The 24,069-nt window shown below is 40.6% G+C and overlaps 1 protein-coding gene across 9 annotated transcripts in view; it reads right to left on the bottom strand.

Moving 5' to 3' along the window:
• Nucleotides 1-24,069, bottom strand: part of FAM13A (family with sequence similarity 13 member A) — a 362,868-nt gene that overhangs the window by 7,033 nt on the left and 331,766 nt on the right. For 8 of the 9 annotated variants that reach the window (XM_045473125.1, XM_045473066.1, XM_045473115.1 and 5 more), the window contains 7 exons: nt 23,650-23,731; nt 22,611-22,831; nt 21,870-21,953; nt 8,717-8,812; nt 6,192-6,275; nt 707-903; nt 62-163 (listed from right to left, as the gene is read on the bottom strand). In XM_045473125.1, the coding sequence (XP_045329081.1) occupies nt 62-163; nt 707-903; nt 6,192-6,275; nt 8,717-8,812; nt 21,870-21,953; nt 22,611-22,831; nt 23,650-23,731 (866 nt within the window). The remainder of the gene's footprint in view (nt 1-61; nt 164-706; nt 904-6,191; nt 6,276-8,716; nt 8,813-21,869; nt 21,954-22,610; nt 22,832-23,649; nt 23,732-24,069) is intronic. The other variant, XM_045473085.1, reaches the window with a different exon arrangement.

Raw genomic sequence — 24,069 nt, 5'->3', positions numbered from 1 at the left:
GAGCAAAAGAGGGGTGTGTGTGTGGAGGGGGAGAAGTGAGGGGAAAGGAAGCATGCACTACCTTCCATTTTGTCTGAAAAAATTGTCTTCAAAATCACGAAGTTTCTTTCGAATCCTTTTCTTTTGTTCTCTCATTTCCTGAAGATGTTCTAAGAGTTCCGGTCTGAGAGAGACAGAAAAATTTCAAGAAAATTGGGTTAAATTGGAATTGTTATAGATATGATGAATGTGCAATTTGACAGGGGTTGTGGAGAAGTGGGGGGAAGCATGGAAATGCAAAATCTGTTAAGGGAGCTGAGGGTCAGCAGAAATGGCGGTTTCCTATCCCCTGAACCAGATAGAGCTCCCCGGACTCCCGCAAAGCTCCCGCTACTTATGAAGTCTTAGTGCCCATGGCACTTTATCACATTTTGTTTTGAAAGAAAGATCTGTGCTTGGTACATGTTAAATGATGAGTTGAAAAACACAGAACCACAGAGTGCCATTCTAGAGCCCCGATTGTTGAAGTAAGATCTTGCATGCTGCCTCAAATAACATGCAATGGAGAGTAATACAAATGCTGAGCTGGAAGTAAAAGAAAAAAACTCACCATTCTATTTACACTGATGTACCCCAGGACAACTTATTTAAATACAAAGGCTAAAATATTTAAAAATGGTATTCTCATCAACACATTTCAACACCACCATCAAAATGACATACATACATTGAAGCAGCATGGAGGTTTGAAAGCCCGGTGTCTTGGCTGCATTTTGATGGTATTTTATCATCCATTGGGGAAATAAACCCATCAGCATCATCTTCAAATTGGTCCAGGAAGCAACGTGCACTGAAATCGGTTTTCAGAGTGACTGTGAAGTCTGGCTTTGTGTTGCTGTCATCTTCTGAGCCCTCATCTTCTTCCTGGAGATGTAAAACAACCCCAATAAAACATCTGGTTACTTTTCCTGGCACTCTTTCATTGTAAGTATCGTGTAACGACCATTTAATTATCCAGACAGCATATAGTTTCTTCTGTATCCACATTTAGCAACACATATGCACATTATCAGTATATAACTGAGCATCTATATGAACACAATAAATAACACAAACACTAAACACAGCCACTCAGTAGGGGGAAAAACTATAAAACTATAAAAACTAGTGTACTGCACAATTAACACTTGTCAAGAGGATATGAAGGAACCACCATTGTAATTTATACCGTAAATCAACTGCAGTTAAAAAAATCTAAAAATCCCCAGCTCTGTGATAACACATAACAAAATCCACCACCAGCAGTCAGTGCATTAAGGATTCCTTTAGTTGTGGACCTCAGAAAATGTGTCTTTTATTAAGCTATGAACATCTTGAGAAATTAAACAATACAGCCTTTCTGTTTAAGAGTTGAGATTAAAACATATTTTGTGGTTGCTTGATGCACACAATTTTAAGAAAGTTTTGAAAAGATCAAACCATTTATGTTCTCATCATTGGGGTCATAAAACTCAAGTATTTTTTTCAACGAGCTTCCAAGGGACGCGGCTGTATTGTTTAGCATCCAAGATTCTCAGAAAAGCATGATATTCTCTGTCTTGGCAATGCAATTAGAAAAACAATGAAGTCAAATCACAGCTTCTTAGTGCCAATTTAAAGCTATGTAAATCTAAGGATGAAATGATATCAGTCTAAGTGAAAGACTTTAAAAGAAGTAATTTACTGCCAAAATGTACAGTCAGACCAGAAGAGGATATCCTAAGATGTGAAAAATTGAAAAAGTGGTTAAGAGCACAGATATGTGAACAACAGCAAGTACAACATCGGCGGTTCGAGTTGAACCAGGTGACTTCAGCGCAATCCAGCAAATTAATCGCAGGAGGTGGGAGTAGTTACCATTGGTGGTCAAAGTATGCAGACCGCCAGGGGTGGATTTCCTTACCATAAAGTTTGGTATGTTTCTAATACTGCCTCTGAGGAGAGATAATGTGAAGAAACAAATAAACAGGAAACACAAAAACAAAAAAAGGACTATTGCACAACTATGATGAAAGTACTGCTCTGAAGGCACGAAGATAAAACTGGTCAAAACTAGGTAGCTTTCTCAGATTCCCTTCTGCTGTGACGTCAAATCTTCAGTCTCTTTGCTTAGAAGTAAATGCCTCATTATTAATTTTTAAAAATTGAAATTATTAAAGAAGATTTTAAATTTATAGTGTCAAAGTGACTTTAAAACTAATAATTTTAAAGTTTCTCTTTTTTTGTGAAAGGAAGTTAACAATTCCCACCTATGTAGTTTTCAGAATTAATGGAGATAACGTATGGACCTCGCAAGCTACATGGGGCACAGAGGCAGTGCAGATCAACCTCCTGCCCCCATCCCCTGCTCTCCTGGATGAGGAAGGACCAGGTGAAACTACTGGACAGAAAACTCCACTGAGGCGAGGATTTGGGCCTGTCTGTTCACTGCTGTTCCTAGAGCCTAGCCAATGCCTGCATATCATAGGTGCTTAATTAATGTCCGTCAAACAGTCTAGTAATTCAGTTTTAAAAGAAAAATACAAATTACTGGAGGAGAGTATAGCCTTGTAGCCCAAGGAAGGTAAGAAATAAAAGTCAGGTGTTTTGGCCTAATCAATTACATCCCAAGGCCCTAAGAGAACTTAAAAAGGTGAGAATGTGTCTTGCACACAGTGGGAACTCAAAGCATTTAAAGAGGAAGCTGAATAGATCTATTCTCAGTAAAGCTGTGAAAATCATAGGGGGAAAAAAAAGAAATGATAAACCTAGATCTTCAAATTGTAAGACCATAGGGTCCTTGTGCACATTGGGTAGATTCTAGAAGTTATCAATACTAGATAACATCTGAATGACTGAAAAAGAATCCATGATCAACAGTGACCCCTTTAGGAAAACCATTTTTCCTTTATTGACAGGACTGGCATAATATTTGGATTTCAATAATTAATGAGGTGAGCTGATCTACGAAAGGAGAGCTGATTGTGAAAATTGATGCAGGGTGATGATGCAGGGTGGTATGAATCTGGAGGGAAGTCTATAACAGGTCCTTTGCCGGACCCAGCCTTACTCAGTATTTATCAATCACTTGGATAAAGACGCAAAAGGCATATTCACAGAATGCATAGAGAATACAAAGTAGGGAGGGATATCTGATATGTTGGGATAAAATGTCTAGATTTAATCAGTTTCACAAGGCTGGTATATAGAAGTGTGATAAGTAACTAATTGAAAAAATTCAAGGTGGTACAATTTAGGTTAGAAAATAAAAGATGGACATGTAAATGACAAGCAATCCAAGGAAAAGCAAGCTGGGGACTATAAATCAGCAGTGAGATAGGGCTGTGGGCAGTGGTTCTCAACTGGGGGTCATTTTGATCCTGGTGGACCTTTGGCAAAGTCTAGAGACATTTTGGGAAGGGGGTGGAAGTAGTGCACGACTGGCATCTGGTGGATGGAGGCCAGCCCCCAACGACAACAAGTTATCTGGCCCCAAAAGTCTGCAGTGTGGAAGCTGAATGCACGTGCCCCAGAAAGAGTACAGCAAATTCACAATACATTGACGGTCATGTAGGCATAGAATTGTAGGACGAACGGCTCTGGCCGTCCAGATAAAGATCAGGATCAGTCCTTGCTCCACTGTCTTGCTGGCTAAATCATATCTAAAATAATGTTCAGTTCTGGGTATCAGTGAGTCCGAGGGCTCTAGGTAAACTGGTATGTGTGTATACAGCAGAACCGGTGGGTGGCTGGGAGGTGACCCATATCACATAAGGAACAGGAAGAAGAACTTGGAGAAAAAACTTCCACAGGCTGTGGGTGAGAGCAGACAGGGGAGGTGACAGTAAAGACATGAAGGGTTCTCAAGGAAGAAGCAGTTATGCTCATTCCATATTGTTCCAGAAGGCAACACTAAGCCTATTAAGTAGAAAGTCATACATTAATAATAACTAAGAATATTATAATTTTAAGTCATTTTTATAGTTATCAAAGTTATTATATTCTGAAATTTCACATTATATAATTATTATTTTTTAGTATTTCAATAATGATAATTATAAAACTAACACTATAAAATCACTTTTTAGCTAATATTGGAGCTTAGCCCATGGAATGAGTGACCTTACTTCTCCATTGTTGTAAACTTTTCAAGATTCAGGATGGAATCACTTCTTAGAGATAGTGTCTCTATTCTGTCAGATAAATTTTAAATGAAATTCTTATGTTGGGAAGGAGAACTGACTAGTCTATCTCTAGGATTTTTGGGCTAGAAGATGTTGGGCTCCAGAACTTGAGCTGGCTCTTTGTCATACACAGCAGGTTTCCTACCATTTAAAACCAGGGGTGGTTTTTAAGGAAACCACGTCGATACAATCTTCTGATCTGCACCCATATCAAATTCTAAATTATATCAGAATTGTCAAGAATTAGTACAATCCAAACACATGCTAATAATTTGGGCCAGTTGGAACAAAATGAACTGAAAGACAACACTATTTACAAAAGCAATGTAAGCATTGCAAAATTATCTGAAATTCTGACCACCACATGGGCCAAGAGAAGAGCCATGGCCAAATTATACTTGTGAAAAAGATAAACTAAGCCAAACAAGAAGATTTGGGAGACCATCATCATTGATATATCTTCCATTCGTTTAGTGAGGCAATTATTAACTGTCATATTTTGGATGTATTAAAGAACACATTTTTATCTAGTAACAGTTCTGTGGTGTGCTTCTAAGAGTATTTCTAATTTTCATACACACAACTGCCCAAATTTCTTCAGTGATGGTGATTTCATTCTTGTGTGAAATTACCAGACAAAATTTGTCTTCTTTCATCAACATCAAATCTTATTGTAAGAAAATAGCTCCAATTTTTAAAATATAATATAGCATATTTGCCTAAATTTTATGTTTAGAGCATTTTCATAAAACAAGGTCTATTTAAAATAATATGAATAGTGAGCACAATCATTGCCTAATACCTTCAAATTAGGTCCATGAAGTATTTAATTAAGGCCCCCAAGAAGTAAGAAAAGGAATAGAATAAATAAGAGAGAAGATGGTGTAACTTCTGGTACCTTCCTTCCGTCATAATGATGAGGACCAGGTAAGACAATGGAGCAGTTCTCAACTGGTGTCCCTCATGGGAACGAGGCCCTCATATTCTGTAATAACCTTTCCTGACTACAGTAAATAAATGACCTCCTCAGGCCTGGAACTTTCACAGAAATATGACAAATGAAACTCCTGAAACTCACTTCTGCTTTGGGTTTGACATTCCTTTCCATCTTAAACAATTGCTAAAATACAATCACAGATTTAAAAAAACAAAAACAAAACTGAATCTGACTTTTCATCTCTAGAGCCCTGTAGAAGGCAGTTCAGTTCGTTCCAGTTATCTGGAAACAAAACCAGGAAAGAAGCTGATCCTGGTCCAGGCCAGTTGGGTCCCTACAGAGATGTACAGACCCGCGAGCACAGAGTGTACTCCCTCTCCAGCAAAAGCGGCCACTGAAGACAAGGATTACCTGCATAAACTCCATAATTACTATGGGGGCAGAAAACAGAGCATATACTCCAGTGACTGCTGGCAATCGTACTATATTCCCAGATCAAGAGCAGATTATACAATCAGCCCCGAGGACTAAATGTGTTTGGGGAAAGTAAAAAAGAAGGAAGAGTGGGTGAAAGTGCGCCAGCAAGCTGTCAAAGACAAGGAAGATATCGGTCTATAAAACGATAGATTTTGTTGCATGCTATATGTATTGCCCCAGTTGATTTTGGGTTTTCTAGTAACTCAGTAAATAAGATTTCTGTGGAAGTTACCCAATGAGTTAATTAAAAAGGATTCTGGAATACAGAAAATCCATTCCAAAGAGAGGAAAAACAAAACTAAAAAATATTGTGAACGTGCCCCCCCCCCCAAATCCCCGAAAAGCAAAATAAAAACAAAACAAACAACAAATAAGACACCAAAACAAGCAGGGGAATGAGATGCAATAAAGGAAATCAGCTCGACCACAGTATCAGTAAGAGATCACAGGCGGTTCCAGGCATTCCTGATTTTGAGGGCACACTACAGGAAGCCACCACCGAGGGCCCAAGCATGACCTCACTGCGTCCACAAGCGGAAGGGAGGCCAGGAAAGCGATGCAGATTCAGCACGAGGTGAGCAGTGGGAGGTCCTCACCTTTATCTCCTTGAAGAAGGAAGCAGTTTCGCCCTCAATAATTGGCTGCAGCAAAGGGCTTCTCCGCTTGCTGGAGGGGGATCCCTGCGACAGGCGGTGACAGTTGGTTACACTGCGAACCCCTCTCCCTTTCCCGCCAGGCCTCTGCTTCCTCTGAATCACTAGGGTTTATTACTGCCTTCGAATTATATACTCTAAGCCCTCCCCACCAAAAATTCCCAGGAAAACCAGAAACAACCAAAGTTCTCGTCCAACTTGGTGCTCCGCTCCAGAGCCCACAACCCAAACCAAGGAGGCCACGTTAGAGCAAGAATAGCATGTGAGTATGTGAACTGAACGCAGAACAAACCTCAGGAGGAATGTGTGCTCCTCACTCTCTCTGCTGCCCGATCGCAATAGGTACAGGAACCCTAGAACTGTTACAAGCTTCAAGTAGAACAACATAGGCCCCTCAGGTGATTCAAAGGTTGTGTGACTTCCCTGTTGTACACTCACCTTATTTAGGGACACTTACTTAGGGGCACTAAGGGCTCCTAACTGGAGAATGAAAGAACTCCTTAGACTTAATCCTTTCACTGGTTCGTTTACTAATTTATTCCACAAAAAATTCCTAGAAAAGTAGCTTTCTTCTAACGTACCTGCCTAAAGTCTCTGGAACCTCATTCCTATGAACAAGTACACTGTCAGAAGAAATACAAAGATCATATCTCAGGCTTAGAAATAAACAAGGAGGTTGGGGGGGCGCCTGGGTGGCGCAGTCGGTTAAGCGTCCGACTTCAGCCAGGTCACGATCTCGCGGTCCGTGAGTTCGAGCCCCGCGTCGGGCTCTGGGCTGATGGCTCAGAGCCTGGAGCCTGTTTCCCATTCTGTGTCTCCCTCTCTCTCTGCCCCTCCCCCGTTCATGCTCTGTCTCTCTCTGTCCCAAAAATAAATAAATGTTGAAAAAAAAAATTTAAAAAAAAAAAAAAAAAACAAGGAGGTTGGGGCGCCTGGGTGGCTGAGTCAGTAGGGGCTGCCTGGGCAGCTCAGTTGGTTAAGCGTCTGACGTCGGCTCAGGTGATGATCTTGAGGTTCACGAGTTCAAGCCGCATGTCAGGTTCTGTGCTGACGGCTCAGAGCCTGGAGCCTCCTTCAGGCTGCTTCAGATTCTGTGTCTCCTCTCTCTCTGCCCCTTCTCCACTCATGGGTTCTCTCTCAAAAATAATGAACATTAAAAAAAATTTTTTAAAGAAATAAACAGGGAAGGTGCCTGGCTCAGTCAGCAGAGTGTGCGGCTCTTGGTCTCAGGGTTGTGAGTTCGAGTTCTATGTTGGGTGCAGAGATTACTTAAAAATAAAATATTAAAAAAAAAAAGAAAGAAAAAAACAAGGAGATTTACTTTTGTAAAAAAATTATTTTAGAGAGAGAGGGGCTGCATGAGTGGGGGAGAGGGAGAGGGGGAGGGGAGGGAGAGAGGGAGAGAGAGAGGGAGGGAGAGAGGGAGAGAGAGAGGGAGGGAGGGAGGGAGGGAGAGAGAGAGAGAGAGAGAGAGAATATATCCCAAGCAGGCTTCATACTCAGGGTGGAGTCCAATGCGGGGCTCAATCCCACAACTCTGGGATCATGACCCGAGATGGAATCAAGAGTGAGATGCTGAACAGACTGAGCCACCCAGGCGCCCCTAAACAAAGAGGTTTAAAGCAGGAATGGAAGAGAGGCAGCTAATGTAAGCATACATTTTAATAACAACATAAAAGCAAGGCCATGTCTGCTGATTGAAATGTTTAAAAGCCATCAGGGGAAGCCCCTAATATTCCTGGAGAGGAGAGCACTGGGACAGAGGCAAGTGATTCCCCAAGAGAAGGACAGGGCATTAACGCTCACGCATAAGCTGGGTGGAAAAGCCAAGACTGGAATATGGGAGGAGGGCTAGCTGGCCAGCGCCTGACAGGCCTTTCCAGAGCTGACAGCAAGCTTCCCGTCCCTTCTTTGGCCAAAAGCCGCTATGCGTAAGTCAGAGGATGGTGGTCTCCTTCCCTTTTCTTCTACCTCACGCTTGTCTGCAGCCTCCAAAAAAAGGAGGCTCTCTTGAGTTCCTTAGAGGATTTCTCCCAGGATTGGATTCCCAAGGGGGCTATCCCTCGCTTGGAGGGAGAGAGATGATTATTAACAGTGGGCCCTTGGGACAGAGAGGTCTGTGGACTGGAGAGGCCTAGAGAAACCACAGGCCTGTCCTGCTGGCACTCTGTCTCTGAGGAAAGGGGTAGGCGGTCCACCCAGCATGAGTCAGATCGATGTATACGTCAAAGCATGCCGCCCAAAAGAAAACAAAACTCTATCAGCTTCACATTTGCTCATTTATGGCAAATGTAGCCTCAGTAGTCTCTGATAAATCCTTCACTCCTCAAGCTTATGAACCATAAATATTAATGACAGGTTTTAACTATGAAAGACTACTCTTTAATGAGAAGGCAGGTTAGGGCCCTCTTAATATAGCCAGGGCCCATTCCAGCAGGCAATCAACCACAGAAAGGCGCCGTACTCACAATGATGGGTATGGTGTTGGCTCTGGACAGGATCTGTTTGACCAGCCGGTATCTGTCATACAGCGGCTTCATGACCTGACGTTCGTTCTTGGTTACCTGAAAGCAAGAGCAACGCAGCTGAGAAGCCTGCCTCTGGTGGTCAGGCTGTCAGCAGCTCAAGCTCAGGGCCTGGGGGAAATACAGATGATTCAACTCCGCTCTCGCCATTCTTGCAAAATGTACTTAAACTGATAATATTTTTCAGCCAGTGAATGTTTAAAATATCGACTTTAGTTGCAGACCTTTGGAAATCAGCAGCACTGCTTTTCCTCAATCAAAGCTATGACCAGAATTCCCAGGTGATTCAGGTTCAGGGAAGAAGAAAGCATGTATTTCTATAATACTTACGGTGCGACTCTGTAATCCATTTTTTTTTTTTTTACATGTTTCTCTCCCCGTGAAGTTGTTTTTAAGGACAAGGTTCTGGCGAACAGTAGGTATTCAAGGAACATCTGCTGCAAGACTGCATGGACTGACTCCTCCCCATAGCCCTAAAATCTGGCAGGGCGCTCACAAATGTTTAAAGAACAGCCCCTTCAGGCAGTGGCGGGGGGGGGGGGGGAATGACACCCAACTCCCTGGGGTTTGGTACTAGAAGCCTTTCGTCATTTGCTGCTTCTCCTCTCCTGTCACACCTCAAGCTTCAGAGATAAACTAGGCTGTCTCCTACCTCTCCGCCTGGTCCTGTATGCCCTGCAAAGGCTGCCTCCCTGCTTCTTGGTTTGGCAGGTTCCAGATCAAGAGCCACCTCCCCCGTGCAGCATCTTCCAACATCCCCCATTCTGGGACACCTGCTCACTCACCTGTGTGTCACCTACTGCACCCTGTGTATACTTTGTAACTTCACACATGCTGTGCTATAGACTGAATGTGCATGTCTCTGCCAACCTCCTTTACTGAAACATAATCCCCCATGTAATGGCATTAAGCAGTTGGGACATTTGGAGGTGATTAGGTAAGGGTGGAACCCTCATGAATGGGATTAGTGCCCTTAAAAAAGAGAGCTCCCTTGCCCCGTCTTCTAAGTGAGGACAGTAAGAGAATGGCTGTTGGTGAACCAGGAAAGAGCCCTCAGCAGACACTGAATCTAACAGTGCCTTGATCTTGGACTTCCCAGCCTCTACAACTGTGAGAAATAAACTTTTGTTGTTTATAAGGCACTCGTCTATGGTAGTTTGTTAGAGCAGATCTGTGGATGACACATTTTATACCCTATAGTAACTATGTGTTGGCACATCTGTCTCCTTTTTAAGACTGTAAGGCCCTTGAGAGCAGGTGTTTGTGTTTTGTATCCCTGGAAACTATGTCAGTGCCTGACATAATGGAAATATTACATGAATATCTGCAAAATGAGTGAACATTTAAAACATAAATATGTATGCAAAATGTATAGGTATGTATGCAGTTCACTTGTTTACTGAAATGGCCAAAGGGATTAAGGATCTTTGTTTTGAGTTTGCTATTTGTCTTCTGTGCTTTATTTCAGTGCACACATAAGGAATGAGTTACAGCCGTAAGGAAGGGCAAATAGCATTAGCTGTGACCATTTCTCTAATGGGCCTTTTGGGCCTCCAGCTTTGAAGACAACTGTGGATTATGCATGAATGGGTCACTCCTTTATAACCTTTTATTTTTGCCTTTCTCAAAGTGGTCAACAATAAGTAGACTTTGGACAAACTTCATGTGTCAGGATAGGATCCTGCCATTATGCAAAAACATCTTGTGGACTTATTTTCTATTCAGAGCACTAAATAATCTTTTCTATTTCTTCCTAATGTCACAATGTTAAGAGTCAAATGGAATTTTCCTATTTCTTGTTACCATATCAAAAGGAGTTTTAAAATTTTTATTTCACAGATGACTGTCAAAAAAGAAAGGGAATACAGACATCATTTTACACAAGAAAGTCTAAGGATCAAACTACGGATGTTACTACTGGACGCATGTACCACAACGGCTAACATGAAAGGACAGACAGTGCCAAGCATCAGCAAGAATGCTGAAGAACTGAACTCTCCTTCACTGCTGTGAAGAGTGGAACACTCTGGACAACTATGTGGCAGTGTCTACTAAGGCTGGACATAGGACTCCTCAGTTCCACTCTTTTTTTTTTTTTAATGTTTATTTATTTTTGAGACAGAGACAGAGCATGAGCATGGGAGGGGCAGAGAGAGGGAGACACAGAATCTGAAGCAGACACAGAACCTGAAGCAGGCTCCGGGCTCTGAGCTGTCAGCACAGAGCCCGAAGCGGGGCCCAAACCCACGAACCGCGAGATCATCACCTGAGCCGAAGATGGACACTCAACTGAATGAGCCACCCAGGCGCCCCTCCTCAGTTCCACTCTTAAGTATATACCAAACAACCGTGGCCTTAAGCTCACCAAAAGCCATACAGAATTATGTTCACAGCAGCACCTGGAAACCATCCATATGGCTAACAACGGGATGGATAAGGTATGTTCCCCAAACTGAATACTATACAGAATGAGGATGAATAAGCCACAGCTACAGGTAGCATTGTGCATTGATCTCACAAAAATAAACCCAAGTAAAATAAGCCAGACACTAAAGAATACATACTGTAACATTCTACTTCTGTAAGTTCAAAAATAAGCAAGTAGAATCTACAGAGTTAGAAGTCAAGATGATGGTTTTCCTTCATGCAGTGGAGGTCATGGTAAGGACTGGAAGGGGCTGGGAGCAGGGTTTTCAGAGGATCAGCAACATTTGTTTCTTGATACTGGTTACCTGGACTTTGTGAAACTGCATCAAAATATGTATTTATAATTTCCATTCCTTTCTGTATTTATGTCATACTTCAGCAAGAATTGAACAACAGCCACAGATAAGTCTGAGGAGTAGAAATGGAATGACTTGTACAATCTCACGTGTAGAATGACAAAATTTAGGACTGGAACACATGGAATAACTTTTTAAATACAAGATGTATCCATTAAATGTGTTGCAGATGAGGTTAAGGCACATCCTAATTGTCACCACATAACATGTGGAGAAATACTGTGCAAGATAAACAATAGTTTAGTGACCAAAAGACAAATCAAAAATAATCATAAGGAGCTAGCATTTCCCCATTGTGGACTTGCATCCTATTACTTGTTGCTTGGCATAAACATCTTTGGATTGTAGAGGACGGTCTGGATTTTAGAAGGAGACTTATCTGGTACAACCAGTCAGCTATGGCAAATTTAAAATATTAAATATCTTTAAGTCTGACGGATGGAAAGAACTGATACTACTTGATTTACACCAGAATTATTTTCATGAAATATCTCTGAAGACAAAGGCTTGGTGATACTCCTAAGTTAATACAATTTTCACTCACCATAAAGCCATGTCACATGCAATTATCAGTAGTGGATTTGTTAGATGAGCCAAAATCTAACCAACAGTTACATAAACAAAGCAGGGCCTTGGCTGAACTGCTAAAAAAGGGTCAGCTGATATTAAATGGACCATGGGAAAACTGTTTGGAAGTCAATGTCTCTTATTCTTGAATATTGGGCTGCTTGGAGATTCTGTTATTGACCCAGTTCTTGGTTCTGGCCTTTAAATGAGCCAATAAAGTTCTCTGAGCCTCGGTTTCCTGATTGGTAAACTGTAGAATTCAGATTAGAAAATCTTTATGATGTACAGTTGCTTGAAGATAACTTTAGGCTAAGCATGTAATACATGGTATTTTCTATAATACTTTCACTCCTCTTGCCTCAAACCTTTCTTAGATTTTCATTTAGGTGGTAGCTGTGAATGGCTTTCCAGTGTGTGGGAAAAGGGTTACTACAAAGATGTATTTTGCACACAAATCAGGACAACGTAAAAACCTAGATACAAACATCTAATGGGGGAAGGCAGCTCCTCCCATTCTGTCTTTGTTTTTGATTAAAAGAAATCTTCATTTACTGGTCTCTTACCACTTTATTTGGTTGCTCTGTAAAGTGTCAGATAATATTTCCAGGTACCATGGGAACATCAGACAATAATTAATCCACATTTAAGTAGAGGAAAGTCTTGGACAGAAATTACAAAGACCTGATGAGACAACTGCATTTGCCTGCCTTTATCTTTTGTGATGGTTTTTGTCTTAGCCTCAGATAAAACTTCCCTATAGAAATACCCATTTGAGGTCTGTTACCTGCACAACACAACAAAGGTCAAAGAGAAAATGATTGGTGCTTTTAATTTGAAGATAAAGATAGAACTAGAACCATGGCATGTTAGAGCTAGACGAGCCTTGTTTTTTCATATGATGAAACTAAGCACCTGAGAGGGTAATGACTTGCCCAAGGCAGTAGATCTGAGTCAAGAACTCAGGTTTACTGACTCCCAGCCCAGTTTTCTTTCCATTCACATATGAGCAAGATGTGAAGTAAAGTAGAAACTTAACATGGTTAAGACACACTAAAAATGTCACAGTGAAGCATTTTCCTCTAATAGGGCTTGACCAAGTTGTCTTCTGAGTATAAAGAATTCTGCCTTCCAAGCTCAGAGCTCTGCCTGTATTGAGTTCACAAGACCTCTAGCTATCAACAGTAGCACAGAAGCACTGTGCCACCTAAAAATCTTCTTAGTAAACAAGTGATTTGAGTTTGTGTGTGGAGGGATATCTCTGAGTCATAAAACTACTGGCAGGAGAAGACAAATAAGATGGATTCTTAGAACTATTGCATATTGGCCCATCAACTCAGAAAATGGCAACTGTTTCCTCTTTATTATCAGGTAAAAATGGTGGACTGTGTGATGAGCTGTTGGCAACGGCCAACTTCCGCAAGATCCAGATCAGGATTTACATGCAGATCAAGTGGATTGATGGGCTACTCCAAGGAACAAATCAAAGCGCACCTGATGGAGGGTCCAAAATAGCACCACGAGTAGGGTAATGAAATAACCAAAGTCACAACAACAGAGAGAAAGTAACAATCTCTGAAAAAACACCTCCTGAAGGGCCAGGCCCTGGACAGTATATGACCATCCTTTAATATAGCAGTGCTCACAGGTACAGAGCACACAACAAGCTTTTAAAACGCATAAGGGGCAGAAAACTAGCCAAAATGATGAAACAGAAGAACTCTCCTCAAAAGAAATTCTAGGAAGTAGAGACAGCTAACGAACTGATCAAAAACTATTTAAGCAATATAACAGAACAAGAATTTAGAATAATAGTCATAAAATTAATTGCTAGGCTTGAAAAAAGTATAGAGGACAGCAGAGAATCTATTGCTACAGAGATCAAAGGAACTAAAATATAGTCATGAGGAGCTAAAAATGCTATAAATGAGGTGCAAAATAAAATGGATGCGGCCATAGCACAAATTGAGGAGACAGAGGGGAGAATAGGTGAATTAGAAGATAAAATTATGGAAAAAGAGGAAGCTGAGAAAAAGAGAGACAAATAAATCCAGGAGTAGGAGGGAAGAATTAGAGAACTATGTGATGCAATCAAATGGAACAATAGCTGTATCATAGGAATTCCAGAAGAAGAAGAAGAGAGAGAGAAAGGGGCTGAAGGTGTACTTGAACAAATCATAGCTGAGAACTTCCCTGATCTGAGGAAGGAAACAGGCATTAAAATCTAAGAGGCACAGAGAACTCCCTTCAAACGTAACTTGAGTCGATCTTCTGCACAACATATCATAGTGAAACTGGCAAAATACAAGGATAAAGAGAGAATTCTGAAAGCAGTTACGGATAAACGGGCCTTACCATACAAAGATAGACACATAAAGGTATTAGCAGACCTATCTACTAAAACTTGGCAGGCCAAAAAGGAATGGCAGAAAATCTTCAATGTGATGAACAGGAAAAATATGCAGCTGAGAATCCTTTACCCAGCAAGTCTGTCATTCAGAATGGAAGGAGAGATAAAGGTTTTCCCAAACAAACAAAAACTGAAGGAATTCATCACCACTAAACCAGCCCTACAAGAGATCCTAAGGGGGACTCTGTGAGTGAAATGTTGCAAGGACCACAAATTACCAGAGACATCCCTACAAGCATGAAATCTACAGATATCACAATGATTCTAAACCCATATCTTTCACTAATAACACTGATTGTAAAAGGACTAAATGCTCCAACCAAAAGACACAGTTTCAGAATGGATAAAGAAACAAGACCCATCTATTTTCTGTCTACAAGAGACTCATTTTAGACCTGAGGACACCTTCAGATTGAAAGTGAGGGGATGAAGAACTATCTGTCATGCTACTGGAAGTCAAAAGAAAGCTGGGGTAGCCATACTTATATCAGACAAACTAGACTTTAAAGGCTGTAACAAGAGATGAAGAAGACCATTATATAATAATTACAGGATCTATCCATCAGGAAGAGCTAACAATTTTAAATGTCTACGCACTGAATTCAGAAGCCCCCAAATATGTAAAACAATTAATCACAAACATAAAAAACCTTATTGATAAGAATGTGGTAACTGCAGGAGACTTTGATACTCCACTTACAACAATGGATAGAACATCTAGACAGAGAATAAATAAACAGGGCCCTGAATGATATATTGGATCAGATGGACTTGACAGACATATTTAGAACTCTGCATCCCAAAGCAATGGAATATACTTTCTTCTCCAGTGCACGTGGAACATTTTCCAAGATAGATAACATACTGGGTCACAAAACAGCCCTTCATAAGTATAAAATAATTGAGATCTTACCATGCATACTTGCAGACCACAAATGCTATGAAGCTTGAAATCAACCACAGGAAAAAGTCTGGAAAACCTCCAAAAGCATGGAGGTTAAAAAACACCCTACCAAAGAATGAATGGGTCAACCAGGCATTAGAGAAGAAATTAAAAATCATATGGAAACAAATGAAAATGAAAACACAACCATCCAAATGCTTTGGGATGCAGCGAAGGCAGTCCTGAAAGGAAAATACATTGCAATCCAGGCCTATCTCAAGAAACAAGAAAAATCCCAACTACAAAATCTAACAGCACACCTAAAGGAAATAGAAGCAGAACAGCAAAGGCAGCCTAAACCCAGCAGAAGAAGAGAAATAATAAAGATCAGAGCAGAAATAAACAATATAGAATCTAAAAAAAACAGTAGAGCAGATCAATGAAATGAAGAGTTGTTTTTTTGAAAAAATAAACAAAATTGATAAACCTCTAGCCATGCTTCTCAAAAAGTAAACGGAGATGACCCAAATACATAAAATCATGAATGAAAATGGAATTATCACCACCAATCCCTCAGAAACACAAGCAATTATCAGGGAATACTATGAAAAATTATATGCCAACAAACTGGACAACCTGGAAGAAATGGACAAATTCCTAAGCACACACACACTACCAAAACTCAAACGGGAAGAAGTAAATTTGAACAGACCCATAACCACCAAAGAAATTGAACCAGTTATCAAAAATCTCCCAACAAATAAGAGTCCTGGACCAGATGGCTTCCCAGGGGAATTCTACCAGACATTTAAAGCAGAGTTAATACCTATCCTTCTCAAGCTGTTCCAAAAAACAGAAATGGAAGGAAAACTTCCAGACTCATTCTATGAAGCCAGAATTACCTTGATTCCCAAACCAGACAGAGACCCCACAAAAAAGGAGAATTACAGGCCAATATCCCTGATGAACATGGATGCAAAAATTCTCAACAAGATACTAGCAAATCGAATTCAACAGCATATAGAAAGTATTATTCACCATGATCAAGTGGGATTCATTCCTGGGCTGTAGGACTGGCTCAGTACTCACAAATTGATGTGACATATCACATTAATAAAAGAAAGGATGGAAACCATATGATCCTATCAATAGAAGCAGAAAAAGCATTTGACAAAATACAGCACACTTTCTTAATAAAGACCCTCGAGAAAGTCGGGATAGAAGGAACATACTTAAACATCATAGAAGCCATTTATGAAAAGCCCACAGCTAACATCATCCTCAATGGGGAAAAAATGAGAGCTTTCTCCCTGAGATCAGGAACACGACAGGGATGTCCATTCTCACCGCTGTTGTTTAACATAATGTTGGAAGTTCTGGCATCAGCAATCAGACAACAAAAGGAAATCAAAGGCATCAAAATTGGCAAAGATGATGTCAAGCTTTCACTTTTTGCAGATGACATGATTCTATACATGGAAAATCCAACAGACTCCACTAAAAGTCTAGAACTGATACATGAATTCAGCAAAGTTACAGGATACAAAATTAATGTACAGAAATCAGTTGTATTTTTATAAACCTATAATGAAGCAACAGAAAGACAAATAAAGAAACTGATCCCATTCACAATTGCACCAAGAAGCATAAAACACCTAGGAATAAACCTAACCAAAGATGTGAAAGATCTGTATGCTGAAAATTATAGAAAGCTTATGAAGGAAATTGAAGAAGATACAAAGAAATGGAAAAACACTCCATGCTCATGGATTGGAATTATAAATATTGTTAAAATGTCAATACTACCCAAAGCAATCTACACAATCAATGCAATCCCAATCAAAATTGCACCAGCATTCATCTCGAAGCTAGAACAAGCAATCCTGAAATTTGTATGGAACCACAAAAGACCCCAAATAGCGAAAGTAATAATGAAGAAAAAAAAACAAAGCAGAAGGTATCACAATCCCAGACATTAGCCTCTACTACAAAGCTGTAATCATCAAGACAGCATGGTATTGGCACAAAAACAGACACATAGACCAATGGAATAGAATAGAGACTCCAGAATTGGACCCACAAAAGTATGGCCAACTAATCTTTGACAAAGCAGGAAAGAATCCAATGGAAAAAAGACAGTCTCTTTAACAAATGGTGCTGGGAGAACTGGACAGCAACATGAGAAGAATGAAACTAGACCACTTTCTTACACCATTCACAAAAATAAACGCAAAATGGATGAAGGACCTGGATGTGAGACAGGAAACCATCAAAACCCTAGAGCAGAAAGCAGGAAAAAACCTCTCTGATCTCAGCCACAGCAATTTCTTACTTGACACATCTCCAAAGGCAAGGGAATTAAAAGCAAAAGTGAACTATTGGGACCTCATGAAGATAAAAAGCTTCTGTACTGCAAAGGAAACAATCAACAAAACTAAAAGGCAACCAACGGAATGGGAAAAGATATTTGCAAATGACATATCTGATAAAGGGCTAGTATCCAAAATTTATAAAGAACTGACCAAACTCCACACCCAAAAAACAAATAATCCAGTGAAGAAATGGGCAGAGGACATGAATAGACACTTCTCTAAAGGAGACATCCAGATGGCCAACAGGCACATGAAAAGATGCTCACCATCACTCCTCATCAGGGAAATACAAATCAAAACCACACTGAGATACCACCTCATGCCAGTCAGAGTGGCTAAAATGAACAAATCAGGAGACTATAGATGCTGCAGAGGATGTGGAGAAATGGGAACCCTCTTGCACGGTTGGTGGGGATGCAAACTGGTGCAGCCGCTCTGGAAAACAGTTTGCAGTTTCCTCAAAAAATTAAAAACAGATCTACCCTATGACCCAGCAATAGAACTGCTAGGAATTTACCCAAGGGATACAGGAGTGCTGATGCATAATAGGGGCACTTGTACCCCAATGTTTATAGCAGCACTTTCAACAATAGACAAATTATGGAAAGAGCCTAAATGTCCATAAAGTGACAAATGGATAAAGAAGATGTGGTTTATATATACAATGGAATATTATTTGGCAATGAGAAAGAATGAAATCTGGCCATTTGCAGCAACATGGATGGAACTGGAGAGTATTATGCTAAGTGAAATAAGTCAGGCAGAGAAAGACATACCATATATTTTCATTCATATATAGATCCTGAGAAACTTAACAGAATACCAGAGGGGAGGGGAAGGGGGGAAAGTTATAGAGAGGGAAGGAAGCAAACCATAAGAGACTCTTAAATACTGAGAACAAACTGAGGGTTGATGGGGGGTGGGGGAGAGGGGAGGGTGGGTGATGGGCATTGAGGAGGGCACCTGTTGGGATGAGCACTGGGTGTTGTATGGAAACCAATTTGACAATAAATTATACACACACACACACACATATATGCATATATATATATATATATATATATATATACATATATATATATGTTAATATATATATAAAGTTAAACTAATTGATAAAAAAATGGTAGACTGTGCAAAGAGAAGATAGTCCTGAGCAGCAGATAACCAGATAACCAGAGGGAAGTATTTACATAAAACTTCAGAGTTTGCATTTAAATTTGAACATAGTGTGTTTAGGGTCATGTTAGTTCCCAAGGTATTAAAATACAACGTTAAAATCTACTGATGAGGAACAACATCAAGAAGAAACTAGAAGTTCTGAGCAAGCAACTCCTTCCTTCCCCTCTACATTACCATAAAGGTATGGTTGGCAAAGGTAATACAGTGACGTATAGTTATGTGTTGTACTTCCTGTGACATGGACTTCGGTGAGACTGGTCCTTAAATGTTAAAAAGGACATGCTTTCCTAATAATTAATAGAGATTTATGTAAATGAGTGTGTTTTTGTTTTTCATACACATGTCAATCTGTAGAGTGTGCCGTTAAAGCAAACAGCCTTGTTTAAAAAAATCTACAAAGCAGCAGACAACTGTTTTGGTCTGTGATTTTGATATTCGTTGTCCTTTCAAATCAGAATTTGTAGACTCAGCAAAAACCCATGAGCTCTGAGCACCTGCTTTTCTAAAAAACAAGAAAAAAAAAACCTCAAAAAAGCAAAAAAAACACAAACCCACAACAACAAACAAATGAAAAACAAAACAAAACAAAACAAAACAAAAAAAAACCCAACAACAGCTAGGATTTGGAATGAAAGTTTGGCTCTGGAAATACATGTATTTTTCTTCTAAGAAGAGTTTGCCCAAATGGTATTTACAGTTCAGGGTCCACGGTAACATCACATATCTAAGAATGAAAAGTTCACTCTTTGATATTCACACTGGCCAGATATCAGATGAACTCTGCTTTTTGTGAGGAGGCTGGAGCATCATGTTCCAGAGGGAGGCAGACAGTCTGACTGTGAACCAGCAACTAATGCCACTCAAAGTTCTAGAGAACTTGTTTCCTGCCCTATGAGATGCTAAAATCTGGACCCAAAAGGGTGTTTTTCCAACATCTAAAAAAACCATGAAAGAAAAGGGGATAACAAAGCAGGGCCAAGATCTAAGATTTCACATTCCTAATGATAAGAGTGCTAAAAAAAAATTTGTGTTCTTTCTCCTGGTTCCATCATTTAATAAGAAGTAGGCCGTAGACAGCAGAACATATACTTGTAGCAAAAGTGAAAACATCATTGATTGGGCACCCCCAAATCTGCTACCAAGCCACTGTGTCCCACTACTCAGGCCAGACAGCCCACAGGTAAATGTGTGCGTGTGTGTCTGTCAGCCAGTCTCCATGACAACCTAGAACAGACATCTCTGAGGTTACCACAGTAGCTCAAAGCCAACAGAGCTGGTCTCAGTAGGGCTGGGTTCTGAATCTAGGTCTTCCCATCCCAGTCCCCGTACATGGCCTCAGGCCAGGCAGAATGAGAGGATCTGTGCCCAAGTCTGAGCAACAAACATCTGGCACACAAGCGCCTGAAGTGGCAGTAAAGATTAGGAGGAGAAAGCAGCTGAGAGATCTCAGGCCTCAGGCAAGGAAGTCTTTAAAGGAGTCTATCAATGTCGTATGTAAATATACACCACGAGCAGAGAAGGAACGCTGGAGAAGGAAAGCACGCGAGTCCTGCCCACCTGTCGGCCATGAGGAGAGCTGTACTTAAAAGCCTCTGAGCCGACCGTGGAGAAGGGGTCTCTCTCTTCTAGAAGGATTTCAGTTTCACTTCTACAAGTGCTGAGTCCTCCAGGAGAAAAGGACAAAGTTTCACAATGTATCTGAGCTCCAGTGCATTTACTATTTGGTTCAATGCCTTTAAAAAATCCAAAACAAAACTTGACTTGGAACAGAACCATTATCTCAGAGCACCAGTATTTTTCCACTGTTGGGACAGGCCAGCAAAATCAATCAGCAGCAGCTCCAGCTTTTTTTTTTTTTTTTAATTTAAACCTAATAAATCCAGAACCAAAATACCATGGAGGATGCAATCTATAGATAGTTCATTGGGCACATGATATGTATCAGGTCTCTGTGCTAGATGCTGAGGACCAGGTGCACCGCTCGGTGAACAAAACCCAGAATTCCTGTCCTCACAGACCTTAGAGTCTAGTGCAATTCCAGTCTGGAAACAAGTCTTTATTCAAAAGAGTGTATGTTACATGAAAATACCATCTCTGTTATATAGCCAGGGCTGTGGCTGCAGAAGAGATCTATGCATTTTGGCTATATAAAAATCCTCTGGGAATATAAACTTCATGCTTCTTTAACACCTGCTCTTAAGAACTTGTTTTGTTGGGTTCTTGGCAACACTCTTAACCGAAGGTCACTAGGAGTAACTGACAAGGATATCTGATTACAAGCTCCTTAAGGAATAAAGCAGAAGCCTATTGGGCCACAGTCTCTCCCAGGACTCACAACAAACATGCAATAAACATGCTTGCTGAATAACAAATCTCTTCAAATGCTTCCTGTTGCTGTGAAAAGGCAAAGCCATATTTTGGACTCCTCACACTTTTGGTTCAGGACGATGGCTGGAATTTCTCTACAGATAAACACTGGTTGCAACTACACTGAAGAGAGATTGAATTCTAGGGTAGATCATACTAGTTTAACACTTTCATTTTATGGATAAGAATGCCTAGAGCCCGTCATGAATTGTAGGGGCAGATCTGAGGCCAGGGAAATTTCTAGGGCTTTGTGCTATAATCTATAATCTACACCCCTCTATCACTGTCCCCCTGAAGCCAAACACAAGTGACTAAATGTTAGCTGCAAACTAATTTGTCTTTGGAGCTCAAACTCCACAACTGCTTGAGAGTGGAAGGCTCTTATCAGTTTAGTCTTTGGAAAGCTTAGTTCTGGTGAAAATATGTAATAATCTGATAAACATCAGGAAAACTCAAGTGTACAATACTGTACACAGAAGATTCATTTCTAAGGCCAAAGAGTTCACCCCCCATCAGAAAATTCAGTACATTCACATACCGGCCGTCCATGGATGCTTTCATAATATAGCAGAGCTTTCTGCAGAGCTACCTTCTCATTAGCAATCTGGTCTTTGGTCATATCCTGAATAAACACAAGGATAGAGAAATGAAAGAGGGGGAAACGTTTATGAACATCCCAACTTCTTTATTTAAACAAATTTTCTCAAGTAACGTTAAAGAGAATCCTCATACAAAAGCTCCTTGAGCTCTATTCAAAGCTCACTTAGGAATGAGCTCTTCCTGACTCTTTTACTGGAAATATGGATAGCACAGCCGAGGCATCATCAACTACTTGCATCTCCCATGTGGCAGCAAAGGCACGCTGAATACTGAGGTAAGCAAGGCAGCGAGGCACATGGGGGTCAGCTCAATGGCCCAAGCAGTGACTACAGTCACAAATTACAAAGTCCCAAAGCTCTGTCTATAATCCTTCCACTTCAGACTCATCAAACCGTCTGTTAGCCTGAATGAGGTCCTTCTGTGATCTGTACAATAGAGTTTTCTGCTTCCAATTTGTAGTCATAAACCAAAGTACCTACAGTGAAAACACTCGGAAGCTGTTTCAGCAGCCTCCCTAGGCATCTAAGAGTGTGGAAGATGAGGGTGTGGGAGGTCTGCAAAGGTGTCACCACATCTCTCTTCCCATTGGGACCCATGTGTCAGGCCCTATGTTTCTACCATGTTGACTGGAATGGTTTAGGACTAGCAGTTAGCTGGGGCCTTCACCAAATCGCCACACCTTAATGTCCTCAGGACGGCTGGTTTCTGTCCGCTTCTCCTGGAGCTTCCTCTGGATGGATTCCAGTGTGGCTTCAACGCTGGGCTTTATTACTTTATCCATGAGCTCTTGCTTCTTCTCCTCTTCTTTCTCAAGCTGGGAACCAAAACTCTTGGGGAGAGTGTTACTTCGCTGCCGCATCCTGGGGGTTAGGTCCTCTTCAGATATCTTTAGTTTTGACTCTAGTTGAAAAGATTTGGGGGTGGTGATACATGAGAATTGATGTTTGCTGAACCCAGATTGCTTTTCTGTGGTGTTAATAACTGTTTAGCCCCATCTTTTTGAAAGAAAGTATCTAATTATAACAGTAGTTAAAATCCTTGGGTTATTATGTAAAAGCCTGAAAAAATGCTCATGTTTTCTTGGATTATCTGGAATGTTTTCCAAATTCCTGGGAAAGCTTTAGCTATGTAACATCCATGCTTTGTCCACACCAACAGGTTTGCTGTTCTCAGAATGTGACAGACGTTTCCTATACTTTCTCCCTTACTGTTTATAGGTACCTCCTGATTCACCACTCAACTGCTGGCCAACTTTTTCTCAATAACTTACATCCCTCATTTTGGAATTACTTTCCCTTTCTATTCTATTTGGTTGTTTATGACTGTCTCCTAAAAGACAGCATGCTTTTTGAGGGACAAGGACCAAATTCTTTTCATAGACATCTGTGTTTATAGGTCTTCTCCTAACACCACAGCAAATAAAACCTTGGTACTTTAGTAAGTGTTGACTTGAAACCATCATCCTTAAATTCGTGATTTAGGGAATTGGAGAAATGTTTCAGAATTTGCATCTTAGCTGATCTGAGTTGACCTGTGATAGAAACCATGGACAGACATGGGCAAGGTGTCCCCTGAACACCACATGCACTGGGAAGCAGTGTTAAGGAACTGGTCTTTTCTGAAATATTTCAGCCCATGGTCAGGATGTGGTGAGATCATGAATTCTGCAGGTGGCATGTCTTACAGAAGCCATGCCATGGGTCTAGAACTTTACCTACCTTTAAGTTGTTTCCGGAATTTGGCAAGGTCATTTGTCCATTTTAGAACCTCTGGATTGGCTGCTTTGTCACTGTGGGAAGGCTGAGAAAGGGAAAATTTAACATAAATGTTTTCAAACTGGGGCAGGAAAAAGAAGAAAAGTTTGATGGTGAGTTTGTTTTAAAGAGGAAGGGAAAGTTGAGTCCCACTGGAAAAAGAAATTAAACATGAACAATCACAGCAAATGTCACAGGTGTGATTCCACTGTCTTTCTTTACATCTGGTTATTTTTGATGCTTTCAAAGAATTCCTCAGAGGCAAAATGGTGAATTTCTATGAGGTCCATGGCCCGTTTTCATGAGGTGTAGGGCTCCGGCCATCAGGCTAACAGAACAGAAAGCAGAGGGGTGTAGGTTTTACACTGCAATCACCATGCAAAT

This window comes from Leopardus geoffroyi, chromosome B1 (assembly GCF_018350155.1).
Source record: "Leopardus geoffroyi isolate Oge1 chromosome B1, O.geoffroyi_Oge1_pat1.0, whole genome shotgun sequence".
NCBI classification, from domain to species: Eukaryota; Metazoa; Chordata; class Mammalia; order Carnivora; family Felidae; genus Leopardus; species Leopardus geoffroyi.
The sequence above is the reverse complement of the archived record's forward strand: the minus strand, read 5'-3'. Positions and strand labels throughout refer to the sequence as shown.